Here is a 27,176-nt window from a genome sequence, read left to right as displayed (position 1 = left end):
AGGAACACAACAGGGATGTCCACTCTCACCAGTGCTATTCAACATAATACTAGAAGTCCTAGCCTCAGCAATCAGGCAACTAAAAGAAATAAAAGGCATTCCATTTGGCAAAGAAGTCAAATTCCCCCTCTTCACAGATGACATGATACTGTACCTAGAAAACCCAAAAGATTCCACCCCAGGATTGCTAGCAATTTGGCAGTGTGGCAGGATACAAAAATCAATGCCCAAAAGTCAGTGGCATTTGTATACACTAACAATGAGACTGAAGAAAGAGAAATTAAGGAGTCAATCCCATTTACAATTGCACCCAAGAGCATAAGATACCTAGGAATAAACCTAACCAGAGAGATAAAGGATCTATACCCTAAAAACTACAGAACACTTCTGGAAGAAATAGAGGAAGACACAAAGAGATGGAAAAATATTCCATACTCATGAAGTGGAAGAATTAATATTGAGAAAATGTCAATGCTACCCAGGGCAACTTACACATTTAATGCAATCCCTATCAAAATACCATGGACTTTCTTCAGAGAGTTGGAACAAATCATCTTAAGATTTGTGTGGAATCAGAAAAGACCCCAAATAGCCAGGGGAATATTAATAAAGAAAACCAGAGCTGGGGGCATCACAATGCCAGATTTCAGGTTGTCCTACAAAGCCGTGGTCATCAAGACAGTGTGGTACTGGCACAAAAACAGACACATAGATCAATGGAACAGAATAGAGAACCCAGAAATGGACCCTCAACTCTATGGTCAACTAATATTCGACAAAGCAGGAAAGACTATCCACTGGAAAAAGGTCAGTCTCTTCAATAAATGGTGCTGGGAAAATTGGACCGCCACATGCAGAAGAATGAAACTAGACCATTCTCTTACACCACACACAAAGATAAACTCAAAATGGATGAAAGCTCTAAATGTGAGACAAGAATCCATCAAAATCCTAGAGGAGAACACAGGCAACAGCCTTTTTGACCTTGGCCACAGCAATTTCTTGCAAGATACATCTAGGAAGGCAAGGGAAACAAAAGCAAAAATGAATTATTGGGACTTCATCAAGATCAAAAGCTTCTGCACAGCAAAAGAAATAGTCAACAAACCTAAAAGACAACCTACAGAATGGGAGAAGATATTTGCAAAAGACGTATTAGATAAAGGACTAGTATCCAAGATCTATAAAGAACTTTTTAAACTCCACAGCAAAGAAACAAACGATCCAATCATGAAATGGCCAGAAGACATGAAGAGAAATCTCACAGAGGAAGACACAGACATGGCCAACAAGCACATGAGAAAATGCTCCGCATCACTGGCCATCAGGGAAACACAAATCAAAACCACAGTGAGATCCCACCTCACACCAGTGAGACTGGGGAAAATTAACAAGGCAGGAAACAACAAATGTTAGAGAGGATGTGGAGAAAGGGGATCCCTTGGTGGGAATGTGAACTGGTGCAGCCACTCTGGAAAACTGTGTGGAGGTTCCTCAAAGAGTTAAAAATAGAACTGTCCTACGACCCAGCAATTGCACTGCTGGGGATTTACCCCAAAGATACAGATGTAGTGAAATGGTGGGACACCTGCCTCCCGATGTTTCTAGCAGCAATGTCCTCAATAGCCAAACTGTGGAAGGAGCCTCGTTGTTCATCGAAAGATGATTGGATAAAGTAGATGTGGTCTGTGTATACAGTGGAATATTACTCAGCCATCAGAAATGACAAATACCCACCATTCCCTTCGACGTGAATGGAACTGGAGGGTATTATGCTGAGTGAAATAAGTCAATCAGAGAAGGACAAACATTATATGGTCTCATTCATTTGGGGAATATAAAAAATAGTGAAAGGGAATAAAGGGGAAAGGAGAAAAATTGAGTGGGTAATATTAGAAATGGAGACAGAACATGAGAGACTCCTAACTCTGGAAAAGGAACAATGGGTGGTAGAAAGGGAGTTGGGTGGGGGTTGGGGGTGACTGGGTGACGGGCACTGAGGGGGGCACTTGATGGGATGAGCACTGGGTATTATTTTATATGTTGGGAAATTGAACACCAATAAAAAAATAAATGAAATTTAAAAAAAATATGCTGATTTCGCAACTGTTAAAAGAGAATGAATTAGACACAGGCCATGCTTCCCGACACTTTTCACCTCTATAGTTAGGTATACATAAAAGGTGAAAATATTGGGACCCTTGGTTGGCTTAGTCAGAAGAGCATGTGTAAGTTCAAGCCCTACATTGCAGGCAGAAATTACATAAATATATAAACAAAAACTTTAAAAAGTGGTAATTTTTATGTGGTATTTGGGTCAGAAAGCTTATACGGTCTCTTTGCTAACACACATTTCACTAAGAAACTGCCAAAAGTATCATTGAACAAGAAAAACAAGTTGCAGGACAATATGTATTATATCTATTTTCAAGACAATGCCAAAACTCTGTATATGTAATATGTCTACATGAACATGTATTATGAATTTATTTATTATGTATTTGTGTATGATCGTATATTATGTGCATGTAGATGTACAGTGTTATGAGCATTTTGAAAGGATCATACTAGGTTGTTAAAGTAGAGGAAGAGAGAAAGGAAAGCAAAGAATAAAGAGATAAAAAGTGAGAACATTAGTATTTATGCTGTGAATCCATGTATGCACTTATGTAATGTACTTGTATATAAAGACATTTAAAAAATTAAAAATGCAGATCCAGGGCCCCTACTTTAGATTCTTTTAAGCAGAATTTAAAAGATAGGAGGGACACCTGGGTGGCTCAGCGGTTGAATGTCTGCCTTCGGCTCAGGGCATGATCCCGAGATGCGGGATCAAGTCCCACATCGGGCTCCTTTCATGGAGCCTGCTTCTCCCTCTGCCTGTGTCTCTGTCTCTCTCTCATTGTCTCTCATGAATAAATAAAATCTTAAAAAAAAAATCTCCTACATAGGAGATGTACAGAGGTGAGCGTCTGCATCATTAACAAGTATTCCAAAGGATTCTGTAACAGTAAAGTCAGTAATTCTTTAGGCACTAATATCATTAGCTGTAAACACAGTGTATTGGAAATTTCCATCCTGCAATGCAGGCTAAGCTAGTACTCATTGTCTTGGAACATAGTAGATGCATAATAAATAGCTTCTGATTATTTGAGTCATTTGGAGGACAGGTGGAGGGATGGAGGGCCAAAGTGGCTGGAGAAGCAGATCAGGTGGGCAAGGTCAAGCTCAGGAGAGATGAGGACAAAAGTATCTAAGAACAATGCGCTGGGCCCCCTTGCCATTTTCAGACATTCAACCCATATTTGTTAGGCACTAATACACGCAGGACACTTTTCTATATCTTACATAATTCGTAAATAACCCTTTACAGATTCAAAGATAGGAAGTGAGTAGTACCAGTATCAAAAGTGGGATTCGAACCCAACACATGTTTTGAGCATGAACGTAATGAACCAGACACCAGGCAGCAGCGGAGGATAGGGTGGTGAGTACAGTTAGTCCTTCTCCACGTCTAGAATCTTGAGGCTGTGCCATCATTATTTCTGTCATCACTTTTTCCTTGACTCTCCTAGTCAGCTGCCTAGAAGCAGCTTCTTTGTCCTATATTTCAACTTGGATCCTGCCAAAGAGAGATTATAGTTAATGTATTGTTTTTTTCTTGGGGGGGGGGTGTCCATCAACCCTAGAGCTAGTGCTTTCACAGGGGGGGAAGGAGCATCACTGCTGGTGACTTTGCATTGTGCACGGTTCCCCCACCCCCCCAGGCGAAGCAGACTAATTCTAGTTTTTACTATTCTTAGGCACCTACCAGGTGAGAATAATTCTGGCTCTCCAGCGCTTCCTCTGCTAAGTGCTTTCCTGTTAGAGCAGACAGATTAAAGTGGGGATAGAGGTGCCCTCCGGTTAAGTGCAGGGGCAGGGCAACAGCTGGTACAAAATTCTTTACGTGTACCCATTTTCCAGTGACCTCATCCCTGGTGTTGGGGACCGTTAGGAAAAAAAATCAGGGGTGTGTATTTTGCACCCAAATGTCTTAAAGTTCAAAAAAAAAAAAGCATCCTTTTGTCATCCACTAGCCACTAACAGTAACTTAGGGCCTTGACTTCTGGATTCGTGTCACCCTCACCCAGCCCCATTCATTTGCCGAGAAGTAGCCATTTTGCAGGTTCCGGAGAATGGGAGCAGGGCCGGACCCCCGGCGGGCTGTCCGCTCGCTCCCTAAGCTCGGCGGAGCCGGCCCGGGTCGGTACCGCGAGGCCGGCCTCCGTGATTTGTCAGCAGCCGCGCGTCCCGGGACCGGAAGACGAGGGGCTGCGAGGGCAGGTGGGGCGGGTGGGGCGCGTGCGCCGCGCTCGGCGGCGAGGTCGGGGCCCGGAGCGCGGCTGAGTCGCCGCCCCCTGCCCAGGTGCGCAGCCCGCGCGTCGGGCCGCCTGCGGGGCCTGGGAGGCGGGGTCCGCGCGTGTCCTCCCCGCTCACAGGTGCCCCTCCCGCGCCCCCCGTCACGTTGGACCTCAGGGAGCCAGTGTGCCGCGGGTGGCGGTGGGATGGAGTCCAGCCGCACGCGGGGGCTCAGCCCGGCCCGCCGCTCCCGGCTCCCTCCGCCCCTGGTCCCTGCGGTCGAAGCCAAAGCCCGGAACGTGGATCCCGGCCCGGAAGAGCGCGACCGCGGACGGGAGCGGCGCCGCCGGCCGGGAGCCCGTGGCACCGGGCATGCTCAGTGGCGCGGCCGGCTGGGTGGCCCCGAGAGCTGCACCCGGATCTGCTCGGCGACGTGAGCGCGCAGGGGGGCGGCGGCCTCGCCTCGTCTCCCGGTCTGCGCCTGGGTCCGGTGGCTGACGCCGAGCGCGAGCGCGATGTCGGATTTCGACAGTAACCCGTTTGCGGACCCGGATCTCAACAACCCCTTCAAGGTGAGCGTGCGGCCCCCGCGGGCCCCGCGGCCGCGACGCGTCGTTGTCCGGGAGAACGGCAAGTTCCGCGGCGCCCCTCAGCCGCCCGGGCCGGGCCGGGGCCGCCGCAGCCGCCTCGGGTCGCGCCTGGGCCTCGCGCCGCCCGGCTCGGGGGCGGCGGCCGGGGCCCTGCGCTCGCTCCCCCGCCGCGCCCGCGCCCCCTTCCCGCCCGGCCGTGTCGTGCCCTCGCCCGAGTCTCGGCGGCGAGGCCAGCGGCGCCCGGGCTGGCGGAGCCGTCCCCCGACGGGCAGGGGCGGCGGCGGCCGGGGGTGCGTGAGGTGACGGCAGGCCGGCCAGGGCACCCACCACCCTGCAGTTAAAAAAAAAAAAAAAAAAAAAAAAAAAAGGTTATGTTTTTATTTTTTAAACTTGTGTTGCGCCCACATGCCACCAGCGGCGCTGCTCTCCCCCCTCGCCCGCCTGGCCGAGGCGTGAGGGGACCGGTGGCCAGGCAGAAGTCAAATATAAACACACCTGGACACAAAGGTGCACGTGGACGGCCGCCTTCCCACCGCAGGGCTCCGAGGACGGTGACCGGCGGGGGGGCGCCCGCGCCCGCGCCCGCGGCGGTTCCCGCAGGAGCTGTCCTCCTCCGTGGGCGCCTGTCACCCGCTTCGTGGGGGCCGGCGGCGGCGGCGGGGGCGGGGGGCGGCGGGCGGCGAGGCAGGTGAAGGCGCGCGTGACCTGTGCTGCCACCAGCGCGCAGCGTCTCCGGGAAGAGGACGGTGCAGGCGTCTTGGTGAGCTCAGCCGCTTCCACGTGTGATTTGTTGCCAACTGTTGGGTGAAGTGTATTAATTTTTTCTTGGATACGTGCAATAGTAGCTTTCATGTGTAGTCACGCAAAATGAAAGACTTAACTTTATCTTGTGGTCACACACGTGTCACCTCTGAGTTTACGTCTCATTACTCCTGGTTTTGTCTCTTATTAAGAATCCGGGCAGGGGGTGGCCCCTAGTTGGCTCAGTCAATCCGTGGAGCGTGCTACTCCTGATCTCGCTGTTGTGAGGTCAAGCCCCATGCTGGGCGTAGAAATTACTTAAAAAAAAAAAAAAAAAAGATCCTAGAAGGGGAAAATATCCTTTTTTTTTTTTTTTTTTTTTGATTATTGGCCTTTTAATTTCGTTAAGGATCATTATAATTAAATGATCCTGGTTTTCGACAACTTGATACCGTGTGTGGGAATGTAGAAGGGACTCAGTCTGCTATTTCTTTGCTAACTAGTGTCCTTTAAGAAAACTCTGTAACCAGTCCGGAACTTACAGGCTTTTAGAGCCGGTATGATTGCACGTTAAGGAGCATGCCTTCCTCAATCCCGCATGCACTTAGTAGTTGGTATTCCATCATTCCATGTTGTGGAAAATCAGATTATTCTTAAATCATACAGACATTCTGAACACACATTTCATGACTTGCCAAATAGGTGTTACTTTTAAAATATTTTGAAGGCATGACAGTATGAACCTGTTAGCTTTTCCTAATCAGGTAATTCATTGGTGTCATTTATTCAGCGTATGACAATTGGCCTGTTTTCTAGTTGGTCATTCCATTTTGTGGCTCATTTTACGTAGCTGATTCTCTTGTTAAGGCAAGACGTTGTTTTCTTCTTAACCTAGACTGCTCTTTTGTGACATCTGATGTTGCCATGACAGTTTGATTTTTCTGCCATATGTATAGTGGTTATAGTAATCCTAAACCCAAGACTGGTTTTATTTTTTGAATTTTTTTCCCAAAAGTAGTTTTAATTAAAGACTTACTTATTTTTAGAAAGAGATGGAGCATGTAAGGAGTGGGGAGGGAGATGGAGAATCTTAAGCACGCTTCAAACTCAGTAGAGCCTGTGGTGAGGTTCATTCCCACTACCCTGACATCGTGACTTGAACCAAAATCAAGACTTGAACACCTAACCATCTGAGTCACCAAGGCGCCCCTCCAGAAGTAGTTTTATTTTATTTTATTTTATTTTTTAAGATTTTTAAATTTATTCATGAGAGACACAGGCAGAGGAGAAGCAGGCTCCATGCAGGGAGCCCGATGTGGGACTCCATCCCAGATCCGGGGATCATGCCCTGAGCCAAAGGCAGACTACTCAACCACTGAGCCACCCACGTGTCCCCAGAAGTAGTTTTAAATACTCAATCATTGTGGCATAAAATTATAAAACTTTTTTGTTGCTTATAAGTGGATGTACCCAGAGGGCGATGATTATTCAAGTCCACAAAATGTTTCAAGGGATGGATAATTTAGGCCTAAAGAACATTTGGCTGTACACATGTTCCTGTTTATGGCCTTACTCTGTTTTTGGTGACTGTCACAGCACTGCATGTGTGACCCTTTATCTTTCCATTTGTGTCCACCTGCCTTGCTTCCTAAAGTGAAGCTTTGTATCTATTGCTATTCTTTTTTCAGTTTCCTTTTATGTGTGATTTTCGAAATAGCATTTCTGGTCCTCTCTACTTACATACAAAAGTTCTTGGATTTATCTTTTTGATAACTTGTGATCATCTTTTTTTTCAGATCTGTTTTAATTTTCAGTATTGAAAAATTTCATATTTTCAAAACATGTTATTTCACATTTGGCAACCATCCTAATATCTTCTTGGTTAAAAGCTGTTTGATTTTTAGGGCACTTAGGTGACTCAGTCACTTAAGCGTCTGAGTCTTGACTTCCACTCAGGTCATGATCTCAGAGTGGTGGGATTGAGCCCTGCGTCAGGCTCACACTCAGTGTGGAGCCTGCTTAAGATTTTCTCTTCCCCTCTTCCCTTGTCCCTCCACCCTTCCTCTCTCTCACTCTCTAAAAAAACAAAAGCAGCAACAACAAACCTATTTGACTTTTTTTTTTTTTTAAATTTTTATTTATTTATTAGTCACACACACACACACACAGAGAGAGAGAGAGAGAGAGAGAGAGGCAGAGACACAGGCAGAGGGAGAAGCAGGCTCCATGCACTGGGAGCCCGATGTGGGATTCGATCCCGGGTCTCCAGGATCGCGCCCTGGGCCAAAGGCAGGCGCTAAACCGCTGCGCCACCCAGGGATCCCCCTATTGGACTTTTTTAAGTTTATTTAAATTCCAGCTAACATAGAGTGTCAAATTAGTTTCATTAGTACAATTTCATGATTCATTACTTAAGTACAACACCCCAAGTGTCCTCCTTAATACCCATCTACCATTTAACCCATCCCCTTGCCCACCTACCCTCCACCAACCCTCAGTTTATTCTCTGTAGTTAAGACTCTGTTTTGTGGTTTGCCTGTCTCTTTTTTCCCCCATGGTAATGTTTCATTTCTTCAATTCCACATATGAGTGAAATTATATAGTATTTGTATTTCTCTGACTGACTTGTGTTGCTTAGCATAATACATTCTAGCTCCATCTATGTTGTTGCAAATGGCAAGATCTCATTTTTTTGATGGCTGAGTAATATTCCATTGTATATATGCACCACAACTTCTTTATCCATTAATCAGTCAGTGAACATTTGGGCACTTCCTTTCTCTTGGCTGTTGTTGAAAATGCTGATATAAACATTGGCATGCATATGTTCCTTGCAATCAATATTTTTGGATCCTTTATATAAATAACTAGTAGTGTAATTGCTTGGTTATAGGGTAGTTCTATTTTTAACCTTTTTTTTCTTTTTTAAGATTTATTTATTTATTTATTCTTGAGAGACACACAGAGAAAAGCAGAGACATAGAGGGAGAAACAGGCTCCCTGCAGGGAGACTGATGCAGGACTGGATCCTGGATCCCAGGATCACTCCCTGAGCTGAAGGCAGACATTCAACCGCTGAGCCACTCAAGCGTCGTCCCTATTTTCAACTTTTTGAGGAAGCCCCATACTGTTTTCCACAGTTGGCTGCACCAGTTTGCATTCCCACCAGCAGTGCAAGAGCGTTCCACTTTCTCCATATCCTCTCCAACATTTGTTGTTTCCTGTGTTGTTTAATTTTAGCCATTCTGCCTGGTGTGAGGTAATCAATCCCTTATTGTAATTTTGATTTGTATTACTCTGATGATAAGTGATGTCGAGTATCTTTTCATGTATCTGTCAGTCATCTGGATGTGTTCTTTGGAGAAATGTCTATTCATGTCTTCTTCCCGTTTCTTGACTGGATTATTTGTTTTTTTTTTTTTTTTTGGTGTTTTATGAGTTCTTTATAGATTTTGGACACTAACTCTTTATATAAGGTATGTCATTTGCAAATATCTTCTCCCATTCTGAAGGTTGCCTTTTAGTTTTGTTGACTGTTTACTTTGCTGTACAGAAGCTTTTTATGTGGATGAACTTCTTCCCTGGTACAGAAGCTTTTTATCTTGGTAAGTCCTAATAGTTCATTTTTGCTTTTGTTTCTCTTGCCTCTAGAGATGTATCTGATAAGAAGTTGTCAAAGAGATTCCTGCATGTGTTCTCCTAGGATTTTGATGGTTCATGTCTCACATTTAGGTCTTTCATCCATTTGGAATTTATTTTTGTGTATGGTGTAAGAAAGTGGTCCAGATTCATTATTTGGTTTGTAGCTGTCCAGTTTTCCCAACATCATTTGTTGAAGAGATTGTGTTCCACTGGATCTTGTTTTGTGCTTTGTCAATTAGTTGATCATATAGTTGTAGGTCCATTTTTCTATTCTGTTCCATTCATCTATGTGTCTATTTTTCTGGCAATGCTGTAGTGTCTTGATCACTACAGCTTTGTTCTGTAACTCGGAGTCCAGAATTCTGATGACTTTCAGTTTTGCTTTTCTTTTTTAAGATTGCTTTGGCTATTAGGGGTCATTTGTGGTTCCATACGAATTTTGGGTTTATTTGTTTTAGCTCTGTGGAAAATGCTGGTGGTATTTTAATAGGGATTGCATTAAATGTGTAGATTTCTCTGGGTAGCATAGGCATTTTATTTATTTATTTATTTATTTTTTTTTATTTTTTATTTTTTTAGCATAGGCATTTTAAAAGTAGTTCTTCCAATCTATAAGTTTGGGATGTTTTCCGATTTTTTGTGTCTTCAATTTCCTTCAGAAGTACTCCATAGTTTTCGGAGTACAGACCTCTTATCTCTTTGGTTAGATTTATTCTTAGGTATTTTAGGGTTTTTGGTGTAGTTGTGCATGGGACTGATTCCTTGATTTCTCTTTTTGCTGCTTCATTATTGGTATGTAGAAATGCCACAGATTTCTGTAAGTTGGTTTTGTCTCTTGCAACTTTACTGAATTTGTGTTTCACTTATAGCAATCTTTTTGGTAGCATCCTTTGGGTTTTCTACATAGAGTGTCATGTCTTTTGTTAATAGTGAAAATTTGACTTTTTCCTTGCTGATTTGGATGCATTTTCTTTCCTTTTGTCTGATTGCTGAGGCTAGGACTTCCAGTACTATGTTAAATAATAGTGGTAAGAGTGGATATCCTTGTCTTGTTCCTGACTATAGAGGAAAAGCTGTCTTTCCCCACTGAGCATGATATTTTGCTGTGGGTCTTTTGTGTGTGGCCTTTATGATGTTGAGGCATATTCCATCTATCCCTACTTTGTTGAGAGTTTTTATTAGGAAAGCATGCTATATTTTGTCAAATGTTTTTTCTGCATCTATTGACAGAATCATATAGTTATTACTCTTTCTTTTATTATTGCAATGTGTCACATTGATTGATTTGCAAATATCAAACCACCCTTGCAGCCCAGTAATAAATCCCACTTGATTGTGATAAATGATAAATTGTTGGATTCAATTTGTTGAGAATTTTTGCATTCATGTTCATCAATGATATTGGCAAATAATTTTTATTAGTGGGGTTGTTGTCTGGTTTTAGAATCAAGGTAGTGCTGGCCTTGTAGAATGAGTTTGGAAGTTTTCTTTCCATTTGTATTACTGGGAAGAATTTGAGAAGAATAGGTATCAACTCTTCTTTAAATATTTGGTAGAATTCCCCTGGGAAGCTCTCTGGTCCTGGACTTTTGTTTTTTGGAGATTTTGATTATGATTCAATTTTTTTAAAAAGATTTTACTCATTTATTCATGAGGGACACACACACACACACACAGAGAGGGAGATCTCGAGAGAGAGAGAGAGAGAGAGGCATAGACACAGAGACACAGACACAGGTAGAGGGAGGAGTAGGCTCCATGCAGGGAGCCTGATGTGGGACTCGATCCTGGGTCTCCAGGATCTGGCCCTGGGCTGAAGATGGTGCTAAGCTGCTGAGCCACCCGGGCTGCCCTGATTCAATTTTTTTTTTTTTTTTTCTGGTTATCGGTCTGTTTAATTTTTGTATTTCTTCCTGGCTCAGTTTATATGCTTCTAGGAATTTATCCATTTCTTCTAGTTCATCCAAGTTGTTGGCATATTATTTTTCATAATATTTTCTTGTAAATTTCTGTGGTGGTGTTTGTGACCTCTCTCATTTGTGGTTTTATATTTTTTAAGATTTTATTTATTTTAGAGAAAGAGATTGGGAGCACAAGCAGGGGTAGATGCAGAGGGAGAAGGAGAGAGAGAGAATCTCAAGTAGACTCTACTCTGAGTATGGACACAGGGCTTGATTCCATGACCCTGAGTTCATGAACTGAGCCGAAATTAAGAGTTGGATGCTTAACTGACTGAGCCACCCAGGCACCTCATTGAGATTTTATTTATTTGGGTCGTTTTTTCTTTTTGATAAGTCTGCCTAGGGGTTTATCACTTTTATTAATTCTTCCTAAGAATCAGCTCCTGGTTACATTGATCTGTTTGTTTCTATATCATTTATTTCTGCTCTAATCTTTATTTCCCTTCTGCTGGCTTTAGGCTTCATCTGTTGTTCTTTTTCTAGCTCTTGTAGGGGTATTATGCTATATATTTGAGATTTTTCTTGCTTCTTGAGCTAGACCTGTGTTGCTATATAATTCCCTCTTATGACTGCTTTTGCTGCATCTCAAAGGTTTTGGACTATCATGATTTCATTTTCATTTGTTGACATGTATTTTTTTTTTCTTCAATTTCCTGGCTAACCCATTCATTCTTTAGTAGGATGTTCTTTAACTTCCATTTATTGGTGGTCTTTCCAAATCTTTTTCTTGCGGTTGGCTTCAAATTTCATAGCATTGTGGTTGGAAAATATGCATGGTATGATCTCATTCTTTCTGTACTTGTTGAAGCCTGATTTGTGACCCAGTGTGTGATCTCTTCTGGAAGATGTCCCATGTGTATTTTGAATTGGTATACTGCTTTAGGATGAAGTGTTCCGAATATATCTGTTAGGATCATCTGGTCCAGTGTATCATTCAATGCCATTGGTTTTCTGCTTAGATTATCTGTTCATTGGGTAAGTGGGATGTTAAAAAAAATCCCGTTATTATTCTATTACCAATGAGTTCCTTCATATTTGTTCATTGTTTTATGTATTTGAGTGTTCTCAAATTATGGATATAAATATTTATAATTATTAGATCTTGTTGGATAGACCCCTTTATTATGATATGGTACCCTTCTTAATCTCTTGTTACAGTCTTTGGTTTAAAACCTAGTTTGTGTGATAGAAGGATGGCTACTCCAGCTTTCTTTTGACATCATTAGCATGATAAATGTTTCTCCCTCAACTCAGTTTCAATGTGCAGGTGTCTTTAGGTCTAAAACGAGTCTCTTGCGGACAGCATATAATTGGGCCTTGTTTTTTATCCATTCTGATACTCTATGTCTTTTGGACCATTTAGTCCATTTACATTCCGAGTGATTATTGATATTAATTTAGTACCATTGTGTTTCTTGTTAAGTTGTTTCTGGAGATTTTCTCTGTTCCTTTCTAGTCTGTTGTTTTTGGTCTTTGTCTCCCACTCAAAGAGTCCCTTTTAATTTTTCTCGCAGGACTGGTTTAGTGGTCACAAACTCCTTTAGTTTTTGTTTGTCTGGGTAACACTTTATCTCTCTTATTCTGAATGACAGCCTTGCTGGATAGAGTATTTTGGCTGCATATTTTTCCCATGTAGCATGTCAAATATATCATGCCACTCTATTCTAGCCTGCCAAGTTTCTGTGGAGAGATCTGCTGCTAACCTTAATCTGTCTTCCCTTGCAAGTTAGAGATTTCTTTTCTCTTGCTGCTTTTAGGATTTTTTCTTCTTTATTTCTCTATTTTGCAAATTTAACCCATTTGTCGTGGCGTTGACCTGCTTATGTTGAACTTGATGGGAGTTCTCTCTACCTCCTGGATTTGGATGCCTGTTTCCTTTCCCCGATTAGGGAAATTTTCGGGTATAATTTCTTCAAACCTTCTGCCTGATGGAAGAAGATATTTGCAAATGTCTTATCAGATAAAGGGTTAGTATCCAAAACTATAAAGAACTTATCAAATTCAACACCCAAAGAACAAATAATCCAATCAAGATATGGACAGAAGACATGAGTGGATATTTCTCCAGAGAAGACATACAAATGGCCAATAGACACATGAAAAAATGTTCCACATCACTTGGCATCAGGGAAATACAAATCAAAACCACCAGTCAAAATGGCTAAAATTAACAAGTCAGGAAAGGACAGATGTTGGCAAGGATGCAGTGAAAGGGGAACCCTCTTGCACTGTTGGTGGGAATGCAAGCTGGTGCAGCCACTCTGGAAAACAGTATGGAGATTACTCAAAAAGTTGAAAATAGAACTACCCTATGATCCAGCAATTGCACTACTGGGTATTTACCCCAAAGACACAAATGTAGTGATCCAAAGGGGCAACTGCAACCCAATGTTTATAGTGGCAATGTCCAGAATAGCCAAACTATGGAAAGAGCCCAGGTGTCCATCGACAGATGAATGGATAAAGATGTGGGGTGTATATCTATATATCTATATATAGATATACATACATATACATATATGTATACATATATGATAGAATACTACTGAGCCATCAAAAAATAAAATCTTCCATTTGCAATGACATGGATGGAACTAGAGGGTATCATGCTAAGTAAAATAAATCAGAATAAGACAATTATATGATCTTACTCATATGTGGAATTTAAGAGAACAGAGGATCATAGGTGAAGAGAGGAAAAAAATAAGATGAAATCAGAGAGAGCTATAAACCATAAACGACTCTTAGTCATGGAAAACAAACTGAGGGTTGCTGGAGGGGAGGGGAGTTGGGGGATGGGGTAACTGGGTGATGGACATTAAGGAGGACACCTGATGTAGTGAGTACTGGGTATCATATAAGACTGCTGAATCCCTGACCTCTATCTCTGAAACCAATAATACATTAAATGTTAATTAATTGAATTTACTTATTTATTTTTTAAAGATTTTATTTATTTATTCATGAGAGACAGAGAGGCAGAGACCTAGGCAGAGGGAGAAGCAGGCTTCTTGTGGGGAGCCAGATGTGGGACTCAATCCCAGGACTCTGGGATCTTGCCCTGAGCCAAAGGCAGATGCTCAACCCCTGAACCACCCAGGTGTCCCTAATTAATTGAATTTCAATTAAAAAAGCCCTTCTGCCACATTTTTCCTCTCTTTTTCTGGGAATCCTATGATATGAATGCTACTGTGCTTTATGGAGTCACTGAGTTGCCTAAGTCTGCACTTGTGATCCAATATTTTTCTTTCCTTCTTTTTAGCTTCATTATTTTACATTATATATCACTTATTCATTTTCCTGCTTCTTCCATCCTCTGCATCCTTCCATCCATTACACTCACTTGGTTTTGTATCTTGGTTATAGTGTTTTTTAGTTAAGCCTGACTAGTTTTTAGGCCTTTTGTCTCTGCAGTAAGGGACTCCCTGGTGTCTTCTATGCTTTTCTTAAGCCCAGCTAGTATCCTTATGATTGTTGCTTTAAATTCTGGATCAAGGGGTTCCTCAGTGGCTCAGTCATTTAAGCGTCTGACTTTCGCTCAGGTCGTGATCTCGGAGTCCTGGATCAAGCCTCATATTGGGCTCTGCGCTCAGCATGTGTGTGTATGTGTGTGTGTGTGTTTGTGTGTGTCTGTGTGGTCTGTTTTCCCCCTCCCCTCCCCCCCTCCGAGCTCGCTTGCTCTCTCTCTCTCTCAAATAAAATCTTTTTTTTTTTTTTTTTTAATTTTTATTTATTTATGATAGTCACAGAGAGAGAGAGAGAGAGAGGCAGAGACACAGGCAGAGGGAGAAGCAGGCTCCATGCACTGGGAGCCTGATGTGGGATTCGATCCCGGGTCTCCAGGATCGCGCCCTGGGCCAAAGGCAGGCGCCAAACCGCTGCGCCACCCAGGGATCCCCAAATAAAATCTTTTAAAAAAATTCTGGATTAAGCTTTTTACTTACGTCTGTTTTGTTAGATCCCTGGCTGTGACCTTTTCTTGTTTTTTTTCAGGATGAATTCTTCTGTCTTGGCGTTTTGTCTAGGTTTCTGTCTTCTGTGTGTTAGGAAAGCCTGTTATATATCCTGTTACTGAGAGTATCAGCTTTATAAAGGAGAGGTCATATACTGTTCAGAACCTGGCATTTCAGGGAAGTGTCTGGTGTATGCTGTGTGCACTCTGCTGCTGTGTTTTGCCTGCTGTTTCCTTCTGGTCAGTCCTCTGCAGAGTATCTCCTTGCCTGAAGTGGGGAGTGTTTGGATGTTGGCCAGAATGTGGCAAGTTTTAACTAGTTGTGCTCTGGTCTGCCTGTTAAGAGAGACCTGATGTTACTTCCACTCAAGCTGAAGCTTTGCAGAATTCTGTGGTCTGTAGATGTGGTGTGTTATGTGTTTTGAGGAGTGGGATTGGGGGTAGGCTGTGCTAGCCCCTGGTGGAGAGGCCCACTGTGTTGGTTCACAGGCACATATACCCGAAAAAAGCAGCACGGGGGCAGAGCTTGATATAAGTGGTTTATGCCACTCTTGGCACTCATTGTGCTCATTGAAGTTAGTTTATGGTAGGGGGAGAGTAATGGCACCTGCCAGCTTGTTGGCAGACAACTGCCAGCCTGTTGGCCAGAGAGACATGCCACTTCTTTTACACGAACTCCAAGAAGTGTGTGTGTGGGGGATCATCTCTCCCCGTGTCTCCTAGGGTATCCTCAGATTATACTGTCTGCCCTGGCCTATCTGCCTTCCTTCTTTCAGCAGGAGCACTGAAACACCTGCTGGGCTCCACACCCGCCATGCTGTGGACCTCTAAAATTCTAGTGTTTATTCCCTGTGGTTGTAAAAACTCACAAAAATCAGTCCCTCTCGTTTTCCCAGTCAGTGGCTTTGGGGAAATGTCTTCCTTGTGTGATCCCCTGTGTGCTCCTCTCTCTGTCTTTCTCCTCTCTCTCACCTTTCTCCATGACCTGGCTGCCTTCCCTCTGCGAAACCATGATCCTCTTCTCCCCCAAATCATGTCTCTCTATCTCTACCTTCCATGATGTGGCCTCTTATGTCTCTCTATTTGTGTAGTTTGTTCTGATCTCAGAATGGTTTCTGATTTGTTACATGGCTGAGTTCAAGGACCAGGTGAGCTCAGGATCCACGTAACTACTCTGCTGTTTTAGAATGAGCAGATTAGGGGATCCCTGGGTGGCGCAGCGGTTTAGCGCCTGCCTTTGGCCCAGGGCGCGATCCTGGAGACCCGGATCGAATCCCACGTCGGGCTCCCGGTGCATGGAGCCTGCTTCTCCTTCTGCCTGTGTCTCTGCTTCTCTCTCTCTCACTGTGTGCCTATCATAAATAAATAAAATTAAAAAAAAAATTAAAAAAAAAAAAAAAAGAATGACCAGATTATCAGTTCATTATAAAGGCTACAATTCAGGAATGGCCCAACGGAGGAGATGCCTAGGGCAAGGTGTGAGGAGCCAGTGTCCAGACATGCCTGCCTTGTAATGCCTCCACAGGTTCAAGCAGGGGCGCTTCAAACCCCATCTCATAGCATAGGCAGAATGAAGGAAATGATCAAAAATTATTTGATTCTATTGCTTTTTAAGTTCTTCAGCATTTTTTCCCCTTTGCTTTTATGTTAGGAGTGCTTTTGCCAGCATCTTCATTTGAACTGTCATGAAAATAATTTCTGAGAATGATCTTCTTAGATAATGGAACTGTAATGGCTTACTTGATTTTATTAGCTGTTGTAAAATCATTTGCTGGATTCATTTTTTTTGAGCCCCTGCTTGATTCTAGTGGTTGTGATAGACTCAGTGAAAGAGTTTATGGAATTTGAATAGTTTTTATTGTGCATCAAAAAACTTGGAGTAACTGAAAATATGTAGTGATCTGAAAAATAGAATATTATGTAGATGTTTTTGAGAATCCCCTCGAATTGTTATAATGTGGCTTTACAGCTAGGGAGGAAAAATTAGTTTCCACATTGTCAATGTGTATTAATTATCTTATGCCCCTGTTCTGTTCAGTTACTCATTTATTCAGTAGATATTGAAGAAATATATATCCTTAAGGTTACTAATCTCACATGTAGACAAATACAGTAAGATAAAAATAAAATAAAACCATCAGAAATTAGTAATATAATAGGGCTCTTATAAGTCAGGGTAAGAGTATGAATAAGTGCCAGAATGAGTGCAGTTTATTCAAACGAGAGAAGAATTAGTAAGTGATAAGAAAACCTTCATACTTCTTGGTATGCTGTAGCATATTAATATGTTTATTGATTGGACTGGAAAATTCATTTTGGAAATAACATTTTATGTAGTGTTTAAAAATAGAATCAAACTTTCATAGCTTTGGAAAGGAAAATCTTATAATGGATTTATTCAGATCTCATTCTTTTTTTTTTTTCTTTAAAGATTTATTTATTTATGATAGACATAGAGAGGCAGAGACACAGGAGGAAGGAGAAGCAGGCTCCATGCTGGGAACCCGACGTGGGACTCAATCCTGGGACTCGATCCTAGGACTCCAGGATCGCGCCCTAGGCCAAAGGCAGGCGCCAAACCGCTGAGCCACCCAGGGATCCCCTCAGATCTCATTCTATGAATGAAAAAAAGCCCAGAGATAGGATGATTGCCAAATGTGAAATATCTTAATTTCTTCTTGATTAAAAACTATTTAATTTTCATTGCTGACTTGCTCATTATCTTATATACAGGTGTTGGTGGTACAGAATTGGTACTAGAATTTAAATCTTATTCCTGGTCTGTTGCTGATGACACTCTATTTGCTTGTTGATTGCATTTCTGACACCAAATTCTTGTTTTGTTTTGAGACTTTAGACTTGAGGTCCTCAGACAGGTTTCTGCTCAAGAGTTTAAAAAAAAACCCTGCATTTGATCCTGGCTTTGTCAGTAATAGCTGTAAGATTTTGGAATGTTACTTAGCTTCTCCATACATCTGTTTACTATTCTGTAAAATAGGATTATAGGACCTTCTCCATAGGGTTGTTAATTGGATTAGATGAACATATACTTAGCTTGTAATAAGTACTCAATGCATGGTGGCTTTAATTAGATTATAAGTAGTATTAATAGTAATTTAAGAAATTGCATTTAATTACAGTTAACTATATTCTTAGCTTATTAATTTCGTGAAGTTCATTTTTTTTAATCGATGTAGAGTCCACATACAATGTTAACATTAGTTTCAGGTGTACAACATAGTGATTCCACAAGTCTGTGTGTTGTACTATGCTCATTGCAAGTGTAGCTATCATCTGTCACCATGCAACACTATTATAATATGATCGATTACATTCCCTATGCTGTTTTCCCCAAGACTTACTCATTGAATAAAAGTTCATGTAGTATGTGTTTGGCAGGTCATAGTTGAGAAATCAAGGCCAAACAAGTGGTTTGCCCTATGTCACCCTGCTAGACCTGCCCCAGCTTGTCTGAATTCTAGTGCTTTGACACTACAAAGGCTTCCTCCTTAATAAACTAACTATTCTTTTATTTTGGGCCTCAAAAATCCTACTCTTTTAGAATAATCTCTAAAAATGGGCTACAATTCACCATTCTTATTTATGATATTTAAGTTACATTAATACCAGTGGTACCCTACGAGTTTAGTTGGAGTTAGAGATTGAAAACCTCATCATTGGGGATCCCTGGGTGGCGCAGCGGTTTGGCGCCTGCCTTTGGCCCAGGGCGCGATCCTGGAGACCCGGGATCGAATCCCACATCAGGCTCCCGGTGCATGGAGCCTGCTTCTCCCTCCGCCTGTGTCTCTGCCTCTCTTTCTCAATCTGTGACTATCATAAAAAAAAAAAAAAAAAAAAAAAAAAAAAAAAAAAAAAAAAGAAAACCTCATCATTAAAAAATTACCTATAATTCAAGGATGTTATCTATTTTGTTTTCTTCTAGGTAGTTGATGTCACTCCTCCCTTATCCATTTAGCATTTGTGCCTGGAGATTGGATAGCACTAGGAAAGAAACTTGAGGATTTCTTCTGTGATAGTCTACATTGCAAACTTTCCTTCAGCATTTGTCTGGGACATAGTAGTAGTAACTGGTGGTCTTTGGTGTTTTATGGTCATGTCAACTGTGTAAGTTCATACTCTGTTTTCCCCAAGTTGATATTTTTAAAAAGCATGTATTGAGCTGCTGATTATATTTCATCAAATTAAGATGCATTATTTTATTTATCATAGTCTCAGTTCCCTATTGCTGTGTAACAAACAGTCCCAAAAGTTAGTAGCTTAAAACAACAGTTATTTGCTCACTATTCTGTTATTTGATCTGGCCTAAGTTGGGTAGTTTGTTTTTGGATGCTATTGCCTGGAATCACTTCTGTCTCTTCAGTTTTCTGGCAGCTTGACTGGCCTGGATGGTTTAAGATGTCCTCAACTCAAGTATCTGGCAATTATCTGGGGCTGTCATAGGGCAGCAACAATTGCCTCTCTTCCACGTGGGCTTTCTTCTAGGAATAACTTGGGCTTTTTACATAGTCACGGTAGTGTTCCAAGAGGTCAAGAGGGGAAGTTAATGGCTTCTTGAGTCATTTCTTTTTTTTTTTTTTTTTTTTTAGATTAAGCACATAGAAAGATAAGAGGTGATATATTTTTTTTTTTTAATTTTTATTTATTTATGATAGTCACAGAGAGAGAGAGAGAGGGAGAGAGAGAGAGAGGCAGAGGCAGAAGCAGGCTCCATGCACCGGGAGCCTGATGTGGGATTCGATCCCAGGTCTCCAGGATCGCGCCCTAGGCCAAAGGCAGGCGCCAAACCGCTGCGCCACCCAGGGATCCCTCTTGAGTCATTTCTTTTTGGCTGCATTCTTAGTCAAAACACAAAGCCAGACCTAACTCAAAAAGGAGTGGGAAGGGGAATCCCTGGGTGTGGATCAAGTCCCACATCAGGCTCCCTGCATGGAGCCTGCTTCTCCCTCTGCCTGTGTCTCTCATGAATAAATAAATAAAATCTTAAAAAAAAAAAAAAAAAAAGGAGTGGGAAGGATTAGAGTCTATCACTTGTTAGGAGGAGCTATGTTTCTCTTGATGCAGATCTACAAGCTTAAAAGATACACCCAGCATACGATGGTGAGACAAGTACAATATAACCCCAATAGACATTTCTATTCAAATAGGGGAGGAAAGGGAGAGGAGTAGCAGTTGCTGGTCTGTATCAAGTCTGAAATCCAGTCAGGCCCATTTGTCAGGGTCCCTAATTGGGGCAATGGGTGTTCCTTGAGTAGGCCCAGCTGCTACCTGGAAGTCTTTCCCAAATCTATTACTTTCTTTTGGTTTTGGTTCCTCCCTCTGAGAAGTCCTTTTTTTCTGTAAGCAATGTTTGCAGCGGAGTAACATTTTCAGCCGGCTTCCTAGCCACTGAAAGTTGGGAGCCCAGAAACCTCTTTTTATGTTGAAATATTCTCTGTTCCTTTTAGTCCAGGCTAGTCCAATTCTCTTAAATTTTTTTTTTATTGTTGTTGTTAATTTTACCAGAGTTCAAACTATCCCTTAAAATGCATCTGTAATTCACTTTGAGACCATGTGTTTTACCTAAGATAGAGTTCCAGGGTGCTCCGGATCAGTACTATTAAGATATGTAGGAGATCCCTGGGTGGCTCAGCAGTTTAGCACCTGCCTTTGGCCCAGGGTGTGATCCTGGAGTCCCAGGATCGAGTCCCACATCAGGCTCCCTGCATAGAGCCTGCTTCTCCCTCTGTCTGTGTCTCTGCCTCTCACTCTCTCTCTCTCTCTCTCTCTCATGAATGAATAAATCTTAAAAAAAAAAAAGATATGTAGAAAACTTTTTGTCTAGCTTGAGCATCTCCTGTGGCTACCTTTGAAAGCTCTCAGTCAAGTACAGTGGGAGGCTGTTAGTGTGGTGGAGTACCTCTTACAGATGCTACATGACAGAACTAGTATTTGGTTTTATTTTGGTATCATGACTTTAACAATAATCATAATTGAGATGATGGTGAAAAATTTGAAAGTAAACTATTCTTTTGCTGATATTGCTGCCAAGAAATCTTTTTTTTTTAAAAAAAAATAATATTTAGTAGTGCTGAATGCAGATCCAGGAAATTTCTGGGATATTTAATATGAATCACTAGAGTGATATAGTTCTTGAAAAATATATATTGGATTAATGAAATTAGTGGCGATTTCCTAAAGAAGAATCTATAATATTCTGTTCTTGTCCAACCCACTGGTACTGTCTTCAGTTCCAAGTGTGTATTTAAAGAGTGGTTTGAACAAAACAAGATGTGCCCAAAGAAGTCAGAATGGCTGTGGGTCTGGAAGCAAGCCTTAGGAAGAATGATTTAAGTTCTTCAATGGGTTAATAATCTACAGGAGGCTAAGGAGAAGTGAGATATTCACATAGTTGAAGGCTTCTTGCTGGAGTGAATAAACCTGTTTTTGTTTCAGAAAAAAAAAAAAAGGCTAATTGACAGTTTACATGAAAATAGATTTTGTCCTAACACAAAGACTTTTTATTTTTTTATTTTTTATTTTAGATTTTATTTACTTATTCATGAGAGACAGAGACAGGGGGGTGGGGGCAAACACAGGCAAAGGGAGAAGCAGGCTCCATGCAGGGACCCTGATGCAGGACTCCATCCTGTGACTTCAGGATTACACCCTGGGCCGAAGGCAGGCTCTAAACCGCTGAACCAAAATAAATAAATAAATAAACCGCTGAGCCACCCAGGGATTGTGACGGCCGAGAAAAATCAAGGCCATTCCACCTCAAGTTTAGCATTAGCACAAGTGCAGCCATCTTAGGCCCCTGTGAATAAGAGCTGAACTTTATAGGAAAAACTGCAGAATGTCCTCAATGTTCTCAGCAGGTAATCCCATATCCGAAAGACAACAGAGCCCACACCTGTGATAGAAAGTCCCATATTAGAATGAGAACAGAGCTCAATGCCCTTGAAAGCCCCATATCAAAATGTAAACAGAACTTGAGAAATTCCTCCATCCCTTCTGAAAATCCCCTAGACCAGCCTATAAAAAACTCAGCTGTAACCCACTTCGGGGTCCAAGTGCCTGTTCCGCTGTGTCGGGTATACTTGGACCCGAGCTCGAGCTTGTAAATAAACCCTCATGTGTTTGCATTGGTGTCGGCTCCTTGGTGGTTTCTTGGATTCGCAATCTTGGGCACAACAGAATCCCCCACAAAGTCTTTTTATTTATTTTTTATTTTTTAAAGATTTTATTTATTCACGAGAGACCCAGAGAGAGAGAGAGAGGCAGAGACACAGGCAGAGGGAGAAGCAGGCTCCATGCACAGAGCCTGACGGGGGACTCAATCCCGGGTCTCCAGGATCACGCCCTGGGCTGAAGGCAGCACTAAATTTTTTTTTTTTTAATGATTACATTTAAAAAATTTATTTATTTATTTATGATAGTCACAGAGAGAGAGAGAGAGAGGCAGAGACATAGGCAGAGGGAGAAGCAGGCTCCATGCACCGGGAGCCCGACATGGGATTCGATCCCGGGTCTCCAGGATCGTGCCCTGGGCCAAAGGCAGGTGCCAAACCGCTGCACCACCCAGGGATCCCTTGCCCAAGACTTTGTAAAAAAATATTTTATTTACTTGAGAGAGAGAAAAAGGGAGAAGGGGGAGGGGCAGAGGAGGAGGGAGAAGCCAACTCCCCCCAACCCTAACACCCCCCCCCTCTCCCGCCCCCCAGCAGGACCTGAGCAGAAGACAGATGCTTAGCTGAGCCACCCAGGTGCACCTAACCTAAAGATTTTTAAAGATCTGTTAGGAGAGCCTGACAATGCCTCCTTTTTTTTTTTTTTTTTTTTCGTATGGAGTTCCCCAGCAGTTGAAGGACTTAAAGCAGAATTAGAGTGATATCCCAGAGATGCTAAGATAGAGACTTTTGTCCCAGGTTTTTTTTTTTTTTTTTTCCTACTTTTAAACTGTGTAATTGTTGCTTTTTTCTTTTTCTTTTTTACCTGTATTGACCATTTTGTGAGTGCATAAATTCTATCCTGTTGTAATCTATTAGGTATTGGGATTGCATCTGATCATATAAGCTAGAGAGGAGGCTTTGTATTTTGGGAGCCTGCTATGCTGAGCCTCAAAGTCTGCTGAGGGTGTCCTGAGTGGTTGCTTATGTGATAGATGATCATCACCTCTTTTGTGTGACCCTAACCATGCTGTCCCCATTTGACTCTTATCAAAGTTACCTAGTCCAAGGAAAGCTATTCTCTGAGATGAGCAGGAGCAGATAAGATTGTTTGGTGCAAAATTTTGCTCCAATAGTAACAGTGATAGTTAAGTGAGCTATCTTTCTCAGGACCATAAACTGAAAGCACAGAGAAAAAGCCCTGTAGTTACAGTGGGAATACCATGGAAAGACAAGGGGAAAGAGCCAAATTATCTAATCACAAAGCCCTGGAGTAGTAATTACTTGACCAGAGCTTCTGAGGGTCATTTTCTGTAATGCCTGTTTCTTAACAGAGCTGCTCTTGAACTACAAGGTATGTTGTCACATTTTGAAGAATGCTAGTTTTTGAAACCTGGCATCCTTCTTTCTGTATGTATCTTTAAAATATTTTCCATTCCCCCAGCATTTGAGGTGACTTGAGTCTTTCGTTCAGCTGGAATTGCCAAAAGGTAATTGCAAAGTTACATTTTCTTGACAAAACCATGATAGAATTAAACCTGTATTTAGATCAATTATAGATCTAAATGAAAGAATACAAGTCTGCATGATATAATTAAACCTGTGCTTAGTTTTTTGTGATAGGGTAATGAAAATCCAAACACAAGGAGATGTTTTTAAATCACAACAGGGAAATTTTCCAGCTTTCAGTAGGTGAGGAAACTAAAAGATGATGTGTAGAGATTGATTGGATTTGACTTTGTACCAAGCCCACTATCACTTTTATTCCGTTTCATTTGTTCCTCCTGAGACAGCCTTACTGCCCTATAGCTTTTGCCTTCACATTGTAGACAAGTGTTGGAGCCCTGTGTTTCCTTCCTTTGTGTAAGAACTGCCACAAGAACTCTTTGTAAACCTGCATGAAGAGAGCAATGCAGTAATCTCCCTGGCATTTGGCTTTGAGTGCTTTTAAGAATTAGTATTGCCCAGTTCATTATTTGATGGGTATTTGGGTAGTTGCCACTTTTGACTATTATAAATAATGCTGCTGTAAACATTGGAGTACAAGTTTTTGTTTGACACTTGTTTTAAATTCTCTTGTGTATATACTTAGGGGCAGAATTGCTGGGTCATTATGGTAACTATGTTGAATTATTTGAAGAACTGCCAGACTGTTTTCCAAAGCTGGTGCACCATTTTATATTTGAACCAGCAGCATATGAGGGTTCTGCTTTATCTACATTCTCATCAATACTTATTACCTATTTATGATTCTGGGCATCCTAATATGAAATATTGTGGTTTTGATTTTCATTCCTCTGATGGCTGTATGGTGTTGAGCATATTTTTATGTGCTTATTGGTCATTTGTATAGCTTCCTTGGAGAAGATATGTTCATATATAAATTCAGATATATGTATATTCAGATATACATATATACATATACATACATACATATATTCAGATCCTTTGCCTGTTTTTAAATTGGGTTGTCTTTTTTAATTGAACTGTAAGATTTTTATATATTTTGGATATAAGTCTTTTATCCAAGTACAGTTGATTCTTGAAGAACATGTTTGAACTTACATAGGTTCACTTATCTTCAATAAATACAGTATATTACTGTAAATGTGTTTGCTTGTCCGTATGATTTTCCTAATATTTTCTTTTTTCTAGCTTTATTGTCAGAATATAGTTTATAACACATATAACATGCACAATGTGTATTAGTTGACTGTTACCAAGTATGGCTTCTATACTGGTGGGCTATTAGTTTTTGGGGTGTCAAAAGTTCTATGCTGATTTTCTATTGCCCCTGGGGGGGGTGTCTGTCCTCCCTTAACCCCTGCATTGCTCGAGTGTCAAGTGTATCTGATTTATAGATACTTTCTCGTATTTTGTCAATTACCTTCTTTCTTGTTAATGTCCACCCAAGCACAAAAGTTACAAATTTTGATTAAGTCCAAATTTTCTTTATTTTGTGGTTTGTGTTTTGATATTGTCTAAGAATCCTTTGCAAATCTGAGGTAATGAAGATTTACCCTTATGTTTTTTTCTATGGATTTTACAGTTTTAGCTCTTAAATTTAGGTTTGTGATGCATTTTGAGTTAATTCTTATATATTGTGTGAAGTAAGGTTGAACTTCATTGTTTTTAATGTATCATCCAGTTCTAATACCATTTGCTGAACAGATTATTCTTTTCCCATGGAATGATCTTGGCACCCTCTTCAAAATTTTTTGTATTCTTTTTTTTAATCTTTTGTTTTTGCAAAAGAAATACTTTTATCTAAAAAAAGCCTTGGGACACCTGGGTGGCTCAAGTGTTTGAGTATCGCCTTTGGCTTAGGTTGTGATCCTGGAGTTCCTGATCCTGGAGTTCCAGGATCGAGTTCCTCATCAGGGAGCCTGCTTCTCCTCCGCCTGCCTATGTCTCTGCCTCTCTCTGTGTCTCTCATGAATAAATAAATAAAATCTTTAATAAGTAAATAAATAAGCCTTCATATTTCATGGAAAATGGCTCCTAAGTACCTGAGTGTCCCTAAAGTATATTAACTTGCCTGCCTTCCAAAGTTGCCAGAGCTGGTGTTACATTTGCTTGTAAATCTGTGCTTGCATCAATATATTTTTATCAAAGTTTAATAATGAGTTTTATACTTTTTAGAATGCAATTATGAACACATTATCAGTGTTACCAACTTGATACTTTTCCTTTTCTTACATTTATTTTACAGAATATAGATGAATTATTGAATATATTTTTGCAGATAAGCAAAAATATTTGAAGTTCTTTAATAAAGCAGGGAATGTATGTGATATAATGCATTTTGAATATTGGTGAGATTAAATTAGGAAGAAAGGATTTGTGATGGTTATACAATGATAATTTTAACTGATAATAAAAGAAAAAATCAGACATTTGAATGCAAGTGAATTAGTTTATTTAATTATTAAAAGTTTTTGCTTCACAATCAGTCAAAAGAATGCATACTGTAGAAACAATATATACAAAATAAATATTGGAAGTTTCTACTTTCTCAGAGATACAAGCAGTGGTGGAATTGTATGCGTGCTATTGGTAGCCATTTTACCTATCTCTTCTTTTTTTTAAAGATATATTTATTTATTTTAGAGCAAGAGGGAGCTCGAATGGGGGAGGGGCAGAGGGAGAGAATGTTCAAGCAAACTTCACGCTAAGTGGGGCTCCTTCCATGACCTATGAGATCATGACCTGAGCCAAACCAGTAGTCAGACCCTTAAACTATGGAGCCACCCATGTGCCCATTCTTATGGCTGTCTTCTAATGGTGTTTAGAATCCTTGTGTGATGATTTGGAATACATATGGAAAGTGGTGAGAAATGAAAGTAGGAGGTGATAGGAAAAGAGCACCAGGACTATTGGCCAGAGATGGCCAGGGGCTTGTTTCCTAGTCTAATTTTACCACCATTTAACAATTTTCCTAAAGCTATTGAGGCTTGTCTTAGGTTGATTTAGTCAGTCTTGTGGTTTTATTTATGGTGTAGCATGCTTAATTTTTGGCATCTCAAATAGTCATAAATTTTAGTGAATTGCTTATAAGTCAGTGGTGTATTGTAAAAATGCAAATTAATGTATTCCCCAAGGTTAAAAGACATGTACTGTATACTTTTTCTATATGATTAAAAATTTTTTCTTATGGAGATGTTTGTATTTGAGTCTCAAGGGAACTTAATCACCATTTAGCATTGAGTTCATAAGAAAATGTTCTGTGAAGTATGTATATTACAGACAGGCATTTCTGTGTTCTTAGCCTGATATTAGGGGG

The 27,176-nt window shown here is 41.1% G+C and overlaps 1 protein-coding gene across 1 annotated transcript in view; it reads left to right on the top strand.

Moving 5' to 3' along the window:
• The first annotated feature begins 4,765 nt into the window (after window positions 1–4,765).
• Window positions 4,766–27,176, top strand: part of SCAMP1 (secretory carrier membrane protein 1) — a 123,183-nt gene continuing 100,772 nt past the window's right edge. Inside the window, exon 1 of the mRNA XM_041752797.1 lies at window positions 4,766–4,913. Within this exon, the coding sequence (XP_041608731.1) occupies window positions 4,857–4,913 (57 nt within the window). The 5' untranslated portion in view covers window positions 4,766–4,856. The remainder of the gene's footprint in view (window positions 4,914–27,176) is intronic.

Source organism: Vulpes lagopus, chromosome 4, assembly GCF_018345385.1.
Source record: "Vulpes lagopus strain Blue_001 chromosome 4, ASM1834538v1, whole genome shotgun sequence".
Classification (NCBI taxonomy): domain Eukaryota; kingdom Metazoa; phylum Chordata; class Mammalia; order Carnivora; family Canidae; genus Vulpes; species Vulpes lagopus.
The sequence above is the reverse complement of the archived record's forward strand: the minus strand, read 5'-3'. Positions and strand labels throughout refer to the sequence as shown.